At 41.2% G+C, this 15537-nt stretch overlaps 1 protein-coding gene across 1 annotated transcript; it reads left to right on the plus strand.

Annotated features, from left to right (window-relative positions):
- Positions 1-1494: 1494 nt before the first annotated feature.
- On the plus strand, positions 1495-12421 carry sec14l7 (SEC14-like lipid binding 7; the record flags this gene model as incomplete). Its single annotated transcript, XM_083793363.1, has 12 exons — positions 1495-1593; positions 1926-2001; positions 6269-6312; positions 6969-7031; positions 8180-8368; positions 9149-9244; positions 9508-9568; positions 9717-9800; positions 9911-10017; positions 10437-10576; positions 11619-11788; positions 12270-12421. Exons 1-12 carry the CDS (start codon positions 1540-1542, stop codon positions 12419-12421), a joined length of 1236 nt encoding a protein of 411 aa, XP_083649489.1. The 5' UTR covers positions 1495-1539.
- Positions 12422-15537: the final 3116 nt, after the last annotated feature.

Raw genomic sequence — 15537 nt, forward strand, 5'->3', positions numbered from 1 at the left:
TGGGTCCCGACCCACTGTTTGGGAAACATGCCCCCTGACAGGATGCTCTGGGTTGGACCAGAGTAGAAAGATTTCAGGACCTTCTCTAATTTCCTCAGCTGCCTGAAGTGGTACCGGTCTGGCATTGCCTGTCTCTGTGTGCTTCCTCCAGTCAGGTCTTCAGTAATCTGAGTTCCGGTGATGTTTGTGCACCCCAAGGCAGCTGGCCACCCACCACTGGTTCCCCGTTGATCAGGAGAGGGGCATGTAAGACCTTCTGCCTCTGCATACAGAAGTCCACAATTAGCTCCCTGGTCGTTACGACAATTAGGAAGAGGCGGTTTTCCTGGCACCAGTGCATGAGGCCTGCCAACTAGCCTGGGAAAAGTGGGAAAAAGCTAATCAGGCTGGATTCCAGAATCCAGACTAGCCAACTCTTCCCTTCGTCATTTCAGCCCTACACTTGTAGGACACACATTTGTGGGTATAAAGGGGGTACAGCGGTACATCTGTTGGGCTCCAGTGTTTAGGGTGAAGGTGATAGAGTATGGTTCAGTCCCAGGTCTGCCAGCTTGCTATCCAGCCTGCATGGTGGTGTTAAAGGCAGAACTGTAATCAATCAATAACAGATTAACATAGCACCCTCAGCCCTCTTTGTTGTTCTCCGGGGGGTGTCAGCAGGCAGCAACATTTTGAAAGTTTTGTGAACACTTTTGAACATAATTATGACAACCACAAATCTTCTTATGTGCCCCTCTGGCACAAAATATTTTCAGATGTAAGTCCACACCAAATGCTTATCAATTACGGGACCTTTATATGAAACGGAATCACTGATTAGGCTACTATGTTTCTCTCAAAGCACTTTTGACCACTGAGGTCAACAGAGGTCGTTAAGGCCAGCTGGAGCAATTAGGAACAATGCGGTGCATTGTTGGCATTCACTGTAAACTACATTAACTTTTACAACATGATGCATTTATAGTGCTCCACAAGATGCTGCCTGTGTCAAGCATGCATATGAGCAGACAGGATTTGAACAGTTTCTCCGCTAAAAATTGCCTTTCTGGAAAAATAATTAATTGAGCTTGATATGATATATTTAGATAATGTACTTTCAAAATGTGTGAATGTGGTAGGCAACACCAAAATGCTTGAATCATATAATTATGGAAAAACAGAGGATAGAATACTTGAGGTTGTGTTTGGAAATAGCTATAAACCTAAATAAAATAATTCCCATAATATTATTTTTTGAACATCTTTGAAAAATATTTACTGATTTAGAAGGCATTTGTAAATTGTAGGATCAGCCTCAGGGCTTAATGGGGAAGAGGACAAAGATTTGCACAGAGCCCAGTTTGTAAAAGGACCCAGTTCTTATGCCTGTTTTTTCTTTCAGTCTGAAAGGGGAGGGGCTCCAGATGGGGCGTGTTTGTATTCTAGTGTAGTAGTTTACAGTTGAAGAGTCCACGCATGGTTTATTTACTTCTTGTAGAGTATGTGTGTGTGTGTGTGAGTGTGACACCTGCTAGTAGCTCACACACTGTCAGCAGCACAATGAGTGGACGAGTTGGAGACCTGAGTCCAAAACAAGAGGAGACTTTAACTGAGGTTGGTTGGACAAAAAAATTATAGTTTAATATTCTAGCCTTATAGCCTATTTATGAAATGTACTATTCAGTGTTTATTTCTGTGCTGCAGAATTCTATAGGCTCATGTTTGAAAACAAGAGCTACAGTATGCACATGATCACAGTTTAGTTTAGCGATGATGGGCTAATTATGTGCCCATTAAATCCGAGTTTTACATAAAGCATGTAAAAATCCTACTTCTATTAAGCTCTCTGTTTTCGTGACTTGCCTATGGTGGTGGTAACATTAGTTTAACATTTCCTAACCCAACTTATATTTAATTAACGTGTAATAAATTCTATTCGCCGCCAGTTTCGTGAAAGAATATCGGACATCCTGCCTGAGCTGCCTGCTCAAAGTGATCCATACCTGCTCCGCTGGCTGAGAGGTGAGTAGGCTGCCCTCTGATCAACCCTAGCCAGCTGGCCAGGCCTATTGTTTTAGTAGCCTAGGCTACTAAAACAATATTGTAGAAACGTGTTGGGAAATGAATCTATATGCTGGGGGGGGGGGGGGGGGGCTAACAATGGACACATGTTTTGGGTGTATAATGTTTAAAGAAAAAATAATATAGCTCTATATTTATTTATTTCAAAAGATTTTCACAAGAAATATTTATCTAAACAATTCCATATTGAAAATAGCAGATCTGCAAGCTCACAAGTCACAATTAGATCAGCTATTGAAACAGGGATTGAGTTCATTCATGGTGTATTTTTGTGTGTAGGCCTACCTAGCTATTGGCCTGAATATAATATATATTTTTTTTTCAATGGAAATATCCTAAAAAACGAGCCGTATTATAATCAGGGACTAGACTATTCGACATTCAATGTTCTTTTCCCACAAATGTCTTGAAAAATCTGGGTCGTTTTATAATCAAAGTCGTCTTATATTCTGCACAATACAGTATTGTTTGGGTACCAGCGGGGCTCCAACTAAATTCTCTTTTGGGTCTCAGCTGAAATAGTGTGGGAACCACTGTTGTGGAGTAGAAAGGTTGTGCTAATTGTTGTGGGTTGGCCTATTCTTATGCATTTCTGTGTAGTCTTTACTAGTCTATGTGATGATTTGCAAGAAACCTGAGACCCCAGGAAGAGTAGCTGCTGTCATGTACAGCAAGCTAATGGGTATCTAATAAATAAATAAAATAAAATCTCGTTGCGTACGAGAAGAAAAAGGAAGAAAAAAGAATAGGGAGAGAGAGAGAGAGAGAGAGAGAGAAGAACGGCTACAGTCTAGGACAGTGGTTCGCAAACCTTTCAGTGACCCAAAAGAAAGATTAGATGTTTGCCCGGGACCCAAACTACTAAAAATAGCAGATCTACAAGCGCACAATGCAGCAACGTTATACATGTTGGCAAGAGTAAAGATTTTTGAAACAAATTGCATAATATAACCTGCAGTGCACACCATCTACACTTGCACAATAAGATGTATACAGATGTATACAATAACCAGGTTCTACACAACCAACAAATGTCAGAAAGCTTTCAAGATTTTGCAGTCACTTTTGGGACAATTAGCAGCATCTTTCCTCTCATGGTGTGTTCAGACGGGGAGATGAAACGATGCAGTCTACCATTAATTTAATTGTCAACAGTGGCGTAATCAGCCATGGGTTCTTAGAATGAAAGGGGCCCTGTACACGCACTGAGCGTGCGCGGAAATCGTTTTTTTGTTGGGTAATTTGGACCATTTGGGACGGTTCTGGCACATCATCATTCATCATTCATTCATCATTCATTCATCAGCAGCATCACATGTACTGCATGCAGTGCAGAATGTGAAAGAACTTTCATATCAGCAATTACTCACCCAGTGCTGAAATGGAGGATGTAAGAACATTTACTTTTGTTGGTTACAGAGAGGGTAAATATGAAGTTTTGGCCCAAACGTCTGAGTTTGAGGGGGCTCCCGACGGCCCGTCAGTGAAGGGAGAAGTAAACGACGGCCGGCCGTCGTTGACAAAACCCACCAACCCTATATGCAAATTACGCCTCTGATTGTCAATGAAAGCCATCGACGTGACGTTGCAAAGATGGAATGATGCATATACTGTACAGTTGCTGCTCCAAATCAACTCACAACGTGTCTTTGCGTCATCAGACTACAATGAAACTCTGCGTCTAGCATCAAGGTTCAAGGTTCAAGGTTCAAGGGAACTGGTTCAAGGTTCATAGGAACTGGTTCCATTGAGCTGAGGGTGTATAGTTTCTGGCCCCAGGCGTTAAGTGGTTCTCTCACACTAGCAGGTAGCTACTGTATTGGTATGCGAGTCTAGTTTTAGTAAATATGACTAAATATCATGTGATTTTAGTCTACAAAATCAAAATCAAAATTTTACACTTGGCTTAATTGTATGCTGAAAATAGCCGATCTACAAGCTCACAACGGGTCACGCTGCGACGTGTTGTGAGCTTGTAGATCTGCTATTTTCAAAACGCAACACCCAAGCGCAACCAAAAATAAAATGACTCTTCTCCAATAGTCCCTCCCAGACATTTTAGTCTAGTTTGTATTTGTTGAGGAAATTGGCTGTCAATATTTTTAGTCACAGTTTTAGGAACCATTGCATAGTTTTTAATTAGTCCGTGAAAAAGGTAGTCGAGGAACATTTTTCGTCATAGCTTTAGTCGACGAAATCAACGCTGGTGCAGATCGAGGTTCTATGGCTGTTGTAAGCAGATAACCAACCGTGTTTACCTGCTATGTTCCTTTTCGCTGCCCCTTAGGACCATGTTTGCTCAGCCACAGAATAGTTCAGTTCACTGTGCTTCTTCCACCACAAACATGCCATGGTGATTCTGTTCGAAGGCCGAGGTCGGCCACATGTTGTCTTGAGCCATACATACAGTATCACGTTTCCATAGTGATTTGACTACTTGTGATTATGTTTACCTCAGAGGTAAATACCAACCAATGTTGGTCGACCCAAATTCCACTGTACGGTATATACAGTACAGGATACATACCCGGATCTGGATGTTTTATTTAAATTATTTGGAGCAGAAAACCGATATACTGACACGATGTATGGCTGTAAATTCTTTTTTGACGTATTTTTTCATCGTACGGTCATGTTATCTCTAGCATGCTATTACTTTAAGAACCAGTGTTATTATTGGAATGCTAAGTATTCTATAACAGTAATGACACTGGGGGGGGGGGGGGGGGGGTACAAACGGAGTACAAATGGAACCTTACAGGTTGTATACACTCTCAGAGTTACGGGAGGGATCCTTGAAATTAAAACGTTTGAGATAGATCATGTGTGCTGTCGAGGGGTGAGTTGAAGGGGACCCATGTGGGAGGACACAAGCCTGTTAATGATCAGTGGTGTATTGATTTCTCTGTACCCCGGCCTGAAGGTTTCTAGGAAGGTTACATCAATAATAGGACCACAGCTCACTCTAGTAGCTGGCCTTCAACCTATGTCAATGATTTGCCTTCCTAGAGAAGGACAAACACATTCGACTGTGCCAGGTTCATCAGTATACTATGATTATATAGTAGTGGTGGTGCTGGTAATAGTAGTATTACTAGTTGCAGGGGTCATCAATATGTCATGTACATGGACAAATGTGTCCGTGGTGAGACTTGTCCTTGTTCGTGGCAAAAAGAAAATATTTTGTTCTTACATAACAATATAATGTTGTCATTTTGATGATTTGATCATAAGAATGTCAGTCTCCTGCAGGTTTTCTTCAGAATATCTGTGACACTGATTTGCCACAGTATGACACATTAGCAGTCCAGTGACTAGCAGCACAGTGGTTCTCAAAAGGTTTATTTTCAAGGGCCCCCATAACTCAGAGATTTGCTTCCATTTATACACTGTCTCAGAGTTACACACATGGTCCATTTGGACCACCTTCAAGGAGCCCCAAAGCTCCCTCTCGACCCACTTTTAGAACCACTGCGCTAGTATACATTTAGGTCTCTTTGTGTTTCTGTTCTGGTAAAACTATTCTCTGCTCATTTGTATGTCCCTGGCAAGAATATAATTTTGACAAAAATATCTGCCACAAGCCAGCATGGCAATAACCTTGTAGTACTAGTAGTACTAGTAGCAGCAGCAGTAGTAGTAGTAGTAGTAGTAGTAGTAGTAGTACTAATGATAATACAGTATATTATTTGCACATAGAATAGTATAGAATTTGTCCTCTGCATTTACCCATCCAAAGTGTTGGGAGCAGTGTGCACCATTAGTACTAGCGCCTGGGGAGCGGTTATGGGGTTAATTAAGTTTCTTGCTCAGGGACACTTCAGCACATGGTGCCCCGGGAGGGGAACCAGCAACCTTCCGGTTCCCCTAAGGGCCCGATCTCTCTACACATAGTCACATACACACTCATCTATGGTCGCTCCTGTCTATTGTCTAGTCTAGTGACTCTAGTCCAATTCAGTTTAGGATTCTATGGCTTCAAACTTTTAGAATAGATGCTTTATTCCTCTGCTTAAGTTTCATAAAATGTATCAATATAATGTGACCTAATATTTCTTTATAGTCACTGTGTTAGTGTGTTATCTTACATTCTGATTCAGAAATAGTAATGATCATGATGAATATTATTATTGAAATGTTTAAATTATACATGTGATTATTATTGCATGTTCTTTAAATTCTCATCGGGATGTGTCTCTCTTTCCAGCCCGCAACTTCAATGTTCAGAAATCTGAATCTATGATCAGGAAGGTAAGAAATATCCACATAATAATAATAACATAATAATATACATGCTGTGTAAGAGCAGGGGTTCTCAACGTTTTTGGCTGGGGACACCCGGACATGCTTTGGCCATGTATCGCGATTCGCGACCCTCGCCCAACCCCGCCCCCCGCTCCCCACCCCCAATACAAACTGACTGTAAAAATAATAGAGAAAATATATCATAAATGAATACTGAAACCAGATATAATCGTAAGGAAAGTTTATGCATGTACTGTACTATATGTACTATGTAAACTCTTCATTTCCATTTTCCAGCCATTCAGTTGCAAAAAATATTATAAATATAAAAAAATAATATTTTAAAATAATTTGGGGACCCCCCGAAATAATTTGGCGACCCCCGAGGGGTTGAGAGTCCTTGAGACCCATGGGTTGAGAACCCCTGGTGTAGAGGACTCCTAGGTTCACTTGTGGTGTTGTGGGTTGTGCGTGTGTGTTTAGCTTCTACTCCCTCCTGTTGTGACTGACTGACAGAGGTCTTGTACCAGTCTAGTCTTCTTTGTCTTGTTAATAACTGGATGGGGGGTGAACTTATCAACCTGTGAACCTATGCGTCTATATTTATTTGCACCGTATTGTGATGTTCTCCTCTCCGGTTGACATGGCGTTCCTCTGTGCAGCACCTGGAGTTCCGGAGACAGATGAAAGTGGATAGCCTCATATCGGACTGGAAGCCTCCAGAGGTAGCATACACCAGTGGTTCCCAAAACGAAACCCGGAAGAGAAATGAGACGTTTGCTAAGACACTTAACCCCAAACTGCTCTCCCTGTGTGCTAATCTGAACAGTCATCAGTTGGGTGAAGCTGTAAAAGCAACCCCGCTCCTCCAGCGACCAGTAAATCAATTCAGTTCAGTTACATTTTATTATAGTCCAAAACAATAATAATAATATAATATTGGTTCACCCATCTGAGCGCATACTGGCTTAGCGATCCTAGTCAAAAGATTTATCTGGTAGTACAGACTAAAAACAGGTTTTCAACAGGTGGTCCACGAAGGTATTGCATGTGGTCCCTGACCATGCATTTGGTAATGTAGCAAAGTGAAGATTGTGTATTTTCTTCCACGGAACAGTGCACTAAACTCTCGAGAAGGTTAAGTGTACCAGCTTGCCTGATTGAGTCATCGTTATTAGGATATGTGCCCATATAATCATGGGATAGGAATGGATCAGTAGTTCTATTGGGAGTCTGTGCCGTGGTCTAATAATAATAATAATAATTATAATTAATAATTTATATAATTCATAATATTTAATATGAAAACGGAAACACGCAATTTCTTTATGTATAAAATGTATTTTTTTTTAATTGTCAAATCTGCCCTGTGGACTTTACGACATTACGAAGCCTAAAAGCCAAACAGAAATGTAATTTCTATTCATATTTAAATGTTTCCAATGCCAGAAAACACGATTAAAACGTTGATCTCAATTATCAGTGACAATTAATCTGCAACTTAAATGTGTAATGGTGACAGCCCTAGTCAGTGTGTTGATGCGGTCCTCCCAGTGTTGATTTCGACGACAAAATGTCCGCCGACTACCTTTTTTCACTGACGAAAACTAAATGGAAAGTAAATGACTAAAACTAAGCTATGATGACTAATAAATATATTGACAATTTCGTCAACAAAATACATTTGAATCGACTTGTATCAACTGTAGATTTAGCCGACTAAAATCGTATGATATTTAGTCAACTGACACTAGACTAACGCTAAAACATTCCAGGTGACTAAAATGTACAATGTAAAATGTACTATTCAAGAGACTAAAACTAAAATCAAAATTATTTAGCTGTCAAAATCAACACTGCGGTCATCCCACAGGTCCTGGAGAAGTACCTCTCTGGCGGGCAGTGCGGCTACGACCGGGACGGCAGTCCCATCTGGTACGACGTGATCGGACCGCTGGACCCCAAAGGTCTCATGATGTCGGCCACCAAGCAGGACTTCATGAGGACCAAGATCAGACACACGGAGATGCTCTGGAGGGAAACCCAGGCGCAGGCCGACAAGGTTCAGTTCTTTATTTATCAGGAGGTAGAGCAGGTCGTCCAATGTTGCATGGGTCGGCGGTTCGAATCCCGGCTTCTCCTGTCTACATGTCGAAGTGTCCTTGGGCAAGACACTGAACCCTACATTGCCTCCAGTGGTTGCCACCATCGGTGTGTGAATGTGGGAAGTGAGGACGCGGGTGTTGACTGTTCGCCGCTTCACCTCCCAATGTATGAATGAATGGACCATTGTAAGCGCTTTGAGTAGGCACAAAAATGCAATCCATTATTAGTATTTCAGGGTTCTCATGGTCATTAAATCCCTGGAAATGTTTCTGAAATTAAAAACAAAATTTGGAATGGAATTAGTCCATTCTATATTCTATGCTTTATTTTAGCTTTTGGCATTGCACATAGGTGTAAAAGACCCATTATTGCGCTGAATGATTGTTATACGTCTGGAAATTGGGTTAAATATTCTGGAAATGTTTTGGAAATTCATTGGTAAAAATGTGTGAGAACCCCGTCATTTTTGAGCTTTTGAGTTTTGAGCTTATAGATCTGCTACTTTTGATGTTTTCACATTTTGAATCCTGAAAAATAACCATTTTGGACATAATGAGGTTTCCACCCGACAGAGACGATACAGTATATATATATGTATTATAGCAACATCTGGCTTTCAGGTTTTAGAAGACATTTTTAGAATCGGCCTCAGATCTAAATGGGTTATTGCATTTTTGATCCTCTGTCTAACTGTGGTGTCTGGTGTGTGTGTGTGTGTGTGATGTCTGCATGTTAGCTGGGTAAAAACATTGATGCCATCACCCTGATCTATGACTGTGAAGGCCTGGGCATGAAACACATGTGGAAGCCTGCCATCGAGTCCTACGGAGAGGTACGGCGTTACTACCATGCATGTTTATACTGTACCCACACATAGTAGTCTTACTTTACACACACATCTTATTAGAACGGGATGCAGTATACGTATGTTACAGTACAAGTGAGAAATGATCCCAGTTTAAGAACCAACTGCTTTACATTTACTTATTTTTGTATTGACATAAAATAAATAGCCAATTTAACTTTGATGTGCCCACTTAGACTAGAAAGTAGTTTAGAATGTAATGTAAACCTCCGCATCTCTCTCCTGGACAGATTCTAACCATGTTTGAAGAAAACTACCCCGAGGGACTGAAGAGGTTGTTTCTGATCAAAGGTGTGTGTGTGTGTGTGTGTGTGTGTGTGTGTGTGTGTGTGTGTGTGTGTGTGTGTGTGTGTGTGTGTGTGTGTGTGTGTGTGTGTGTGTGTGTGATCTGTGCTTTTGACAGTTTGCCTCACCTTTTGTATTTCTGTCTTTGCCACAGCACCCAAGATCTTTCCTTTAGCCTACAACCTCATCAAACACTTTCTGAGTGAAGAAACACGACGTAAGATCATCATTCTGGGAGGTAAGGGAATTGCTTTGGACAAAAGAAACTGCGATGATTGTGGATTTCACCCACTCCTTTACACCTGTAATCATGTGTGACGATAAATTTGATTCCGATTGTGATTCTAGGTAACTGGAAAGAAGTGTTACTGAAACATATCGATGCAGACCAGCTTCCTGTGGAGTACGGTGGAACTCGAACGGACCCCGATGGAGACCCTCGCTGCCGAACCATGGTGAGAGGTGTCCCAAGCTTGAGCTTGTGGATCAGCTATGTGTCTGTGATCCACTGTCCTATGTCTAGCGATGAAGCAATCTGAGAACCCATCATCGAAAATAAAGGAAAACAGGCGCCCTCTTTACCTTGAAAAGTCAAGGCTGTTCTGTCAGTGGTGCCCAGCTCTTGTGTTTTTAGTTTTGTTTGTTTAAGATTTATTGTGGGGCTTTTATGCCTTTATTGATATGACAGTGGACTGACAGGAAATGGGGAGAGCGATGGGGAGTGACCACCACACCGGTGCACTTATTATGTTGTGTGGTTACAGATTAAATATGGCGGGACTGTGCCCAGGTCTTATTATATTTGTTGTGTGGTTACAGATTAAATATGGCGGGACGGTGCCCAGGTCTTATTATATTTGTTGTGTGGTTACAGATTAAATATGGCGGGACGGTGCCCAGGTCTTATTATGTGCAGGACTCCATCAAGGTCCAGTATGACAGCAGTGTGACCATCAGCCGTGGCTCTGTCTTCCAGCTGGAGTATGACGTCACCAAGCCCAGCAGCGTTCTCAGGTAAATACTCAGGTAACACACCTGGGACCAATGCTCCCACAGCTCCTATATAGACTCTTCTCCCTCCTGGCTTCCAAATTGCAGAGCTATATCTTCTTGGTTTACCTGTGATTCTAGATGACTGAGGCACTACACTGTCTCTCTGCATCTGATGTACGGTATGTGTTTACCTTGCTCCCTTAGGTGTATGTATGTATGTGTTTACCTTGCTCCCTCAGGGGGTCTTCGCTTCGCTCACCCAAACACATCTCTCTGTTTTTACTAACCACTGTTTTGGTGGTCACCTTATCACCTAAAACTGGGGTATGAATAGGCCTTTCGTATTGTTGTCTTTATTGAGATTAGCAATGAAGCAACTCACAGGGAGACATGGGAGTGTAGGCTCAGGAGGGACGATACTGGTGGGAGTCAATGGTAGGGTAGCAACAGGTAACAAGTATCTTAACTACTAACCATTAGTGAACCATTCAGGTTTCAGTATATTATGTATTGTATTCCTTTTCCCATGTCCTCACCGTTTGCTCAATTTATTATACTGAAACTTTTTCCTTCCAAATACCAATCGTGGTACATGAACTTGTGAATGAGTCAATATTGAGTTGTGGCCTGATACCAGTGTGTTACCAAAAGAAACATTCTTTAGCATTAACAAATACATCGCGAGAATGAATGCAATAGAACTTTCTTTTATTGTCTAGTTTGACAGTCAGACATAACAGAAACATAACACATAGCATAACATAATAAATAGAAATTCCTTCAATAAATTGACTCCACAATTTAACACCATTCAATAACAGTAGTGTGATATCAACTTAAACAGTAAATGCAAAATAAACAAAAACATTTTTTTTAATGTAAATTAGTTAATGGCATCAGATTGGTGCATAGTGCATACACTTGAATACTTGCAGACACGATACCAGCAATTTAGGCAGTATCAGAGGAATGTCCGATACTACCGTCGGTAACAAGGATAACAACTCACGCGACACGACACCACAAAATGTAAATCAGGCTTTATTTTCTGCGTGCTCCATAGGTGGCAGTTCACCAGTGACGGGGCAGACATTGGGTTTAGTGTGTACCGACGGAGCCAGCCAGGTGACACTCAGAAAGTGACTGACATGTCCCCAGTGTTACCCAGTGAGCGCTACAACGCTCATCTGGTTCCAGAGGACAGCTCACTCACATGCCAGGAACCCGGAGTCTGTGAGTAGCCTACTACCGTACACAACAGTGTTGGTAGTTAGTTCGTTTTATTCTTATCCCTATCTTGCGCCACCCCTTACCCCTTATGCCTAAACGTATTTGCCATTCTTTACTATTTTAAAACATTTTAAAATAGTTCATCTAGCTAAATAGTTACTGATAGTGGCGACTAGCCTCAAAGCGGGGTGCTATGGGCTATAGTTCCAAACATTGGAACTATCCCATTGAAATAAAATGAGCACTTCCGCATTCCATTGTTACAATGGGAGTCAACGCTAGTGTCGCCACTCTCTTACTACATAGATTACTCTGGGATGTACATTAATTTTTTTTTTTACGTTTTGTTTTCGAATTCGGTTTAGATTGAATAGCTTTTTTGGTGGTTTGTTGTTTAGTTTTTGTCTTAGTTTTAGTTTAGATGTTATTCGTTTTAGCGTAAATTAAAAGTATTAAAAGTAATGAAAATCTTTTCTCTGTGCAGATGTTGTGTGTTTTGACAACAGCTACAGCTTCCTTCATTCCAAGAAGGTGAGCTACAACGTGGAGGTTCTGCCTCCACCAGAGGAGACACACAGCCAGCGAGGCAGAGGAGACAGGAAACTCAACAACATCGAAATTGACAACCTAGACTAGAGCACAGCCATACCTGTCCTCATTGCGCACGTAGGGCCTCATGCATGAATACATAAACAAACCTGTTTCCCTAAACCTAAAGCCTCTTTAGCCTACACACACCTGTCGACATGTGGCAGTAGTAAAACCATTCGCAGAGAAATGTGTGGTCTGAGTGATGACTTTCTTCATCTCATTTCAATATAAAACACAGGCCTACTTCAGCATCAAATACATTTAATTCAATTTAAAAAAATTAAGAGTGAAGAGAGCCTACTGTCAGCTGTCCAGCATTCCAAATATTATTAAATTAAATTTCAGAGGTGAGGTGATGTCAGCAAGGTAAATGTAAGCCTATATGAAAACACAGGCCTGAGGCCTACCATAGTACCATAGCAGGCCTGCCATTGCGTGGCACATCTATGCACTGAATATCTATATTCACAGTGAAGGAACCACATGCCCACCCTACGCATGATGTCCTTTGGGAAACCCAGCCAATGAGTATTTGATATTCAAGCTGCAATCTGCTTTTATGTCGTATGTGGGATTCTAACCTGGGTATGAGAGACCAAATTATTACCGCTCAACCAACATGCAATGGTCACTTGACCAGGGGACATAATTGGGCTTGAGGAGCTTGAGGCATCACTATTTACTACCTGACACCAAGGTCTAAAAGTCTCAATGGAAGAGTAGAGAGCACCTCCAACCACTGCAGATGCATGCACGTGCACGCCACACGTAGACATCAAGGGGGCTTGAGCCACTTCCCATTTACCCGTCTGTAAAAAAAACTCGCCTCTCCAGACCATGAATGCAGCATTTGCTATGGTGAGAGAAATGCAAATGCCCCACTTTCCATGCGATACCCGAAGGCAACATTTATTTTTCCGAACTCCTGAACTTGAACGCAGCATTTTGCCTTGAAAGAAATTGCATCTTCATTCTTCCGTGCCCCTATCTTTGCCATTTTCTTATTATTTTTAATAAGACTGGAATTCCAGTCCATGCCTCTCTAACATTCTTTGCACGTCCCTGTGTAGATGTACTGGTTATATAATGAACATACTCTACCTTCCATACATATGTATTGTACTAGTTATATTGTATTAACATGCTCTATCATACAGATGTACTATATTGTGTTAGTATAGTCAGTGGCAGCAGTGGCAGCGGTGGCCGAGCGGATTGCGGAGCGGTCTTGATACCGGAAGGTCGCCAGTTCGAATCAGTGGTCCACCGTTGAAGTGCCCTTGGACAAGACATTGAACCACTACCATGAAATGCTCCATGATCAGGGCCTGGCTGTAAACAAGTATCTGATGCTTAGTCCAGTGTCCCTGGGTAAACTTGATTTACCAGAAAGCATTTCTTCTTCTTCTTCTTCCATACAGATTCGTAAAACTATGTTTTATTCATTAAGATAAGTTCCATACTGCAGCTTTAATCATTTATTTGATATGATCAGTGGTTTTGCATTGTGTTGAAATCCAGAACACCTGTGCTACCTGTGGGACAGGAAACATGTTGAATATATAGCCTTATCAAATTTAATGAGCAGTTTCTTCTTGTATACATTGTTCAAATTGAACCAAGATATTATCAGGCGTTTTTTTTTCTATTGTATAAAATTGTATAGTTGCCTTCATGTGTTTAATTATCATTGTAAATAAACCACATCACCTGTCAGTCTAATAATAATAATATGAAGACTTTGTGGCAGGAAATGTATGAAGTACGTGTCAATAAAGGTCATTGTTTTACTTGTGGTAAACATTTTTATACATAAAGCACCATGTCAGCCAATGGATAGACTAGTAAATATTAGCCTATAGGTTTTCATGCTCTTTGTCAGACATTTAGCACATACAGTATAATGGAGCAGAGAGAGGGAGAGCAAGGTGGAAAACAGGAAAAGACAATACAGTGCAAAGCAGGTGTTCACCACTAGATGACAGTGTTGGCAGAGAAATGCCTTTTGGTGCCATTTAATGACAGATCATTGATGCCAATAAAAAACACCACTGATATAGTGGCAGAGATGCAGGATGGTATAGGCTACAGCCGCTACAGCAGTGTTTCCCAAACTTTTTCATCTCAAGGACCCCCAAATTGACACCAATTAGCCTGCAGACCCATTTGAATACATGTGCCAGGGACCCCCATAAGAGAATATCTGTACGTCTCTAGCAGTGATTCCCAATCTGTTTCATTTCAAGGACCTCCAGTTTGAAATGCATTAGGCTACGGGCCCCCATTTAATGGCATTTCTATCTCTGATACCCCAATTTATATTGTAAAATCAATGTTAATTTAACTCTGAGAGTGTACAAATGGACCCATTTGTACAATGAGTTACAGACCCACAAGGGTCCATTTGGTTCCTAACTATCATTTGGCTGGGGACCCCCTGGAACTCCCTCAACGACCCCTGGGGGTCCCTGGACCCCACTTTGGGAACTACTGGGCTACAAGCAGGAACAGAACCACATGAACCCTATAGGCAGCGTCCCTATTCTGGGCATGTCATAAATAATAGGAGAACATTAAGGCAAACATAGCAAAACATTTAAAACAGCCAAACCACGACTGAGCTTAATTGTTGTAGATAGAAGGATTTGGCCTAGATAGGAAAAAGGAAAACAAAGAAGGGGGCCAAGTACAGACCCCTGAGGGACCCCAGTCAATGAAGTAAATACCATCGCTGTCGGGCAGAAACCTTGTAGCCTATCTCCATATTTCAATGTTGAGATTAATATTTTTCTTGGTCAGTATAAATGCCCTAGACCTCGTCACACGTGACAGCTGTCACTCAACAGTAGTGATGTACCGATGTACCGATATCAATATAATGAATTACTGTTATGGCCGATAACCGATATAATGACGATTATGAGCTCATTCTGTATTAAGAAATTATAATAATTTTGTTCTGAAAAAGGCTTATAAATACTGAATTTGAAAAAAAGCAATGCATCTATATTCCAAAATTACTAGGGATGCATTATTATTGAAATATTGGCCCATATCCCAACATAAACAGCTTGAATGTAGTATTTTTTATTTAAAACTGTTCCAACTCTTTTGAAAGCTCCCCCAGAAAACACAGATAGAATGTGCAGCCTTCATCATAA

Source organism: Protomyctophum parallelum, assembly GCF_964188405.1.
Source record: "Protomyctophum parallelum genome assembly, chromosome: 21".
Classification (NCBI taxonomy): domain Eukaryota; kingdom Metazoa; phylum Chordata; class Actinopteri; order Myctophiformes; family Myctophidae; genus Protomyctophum; species Protomyctophum parallelum.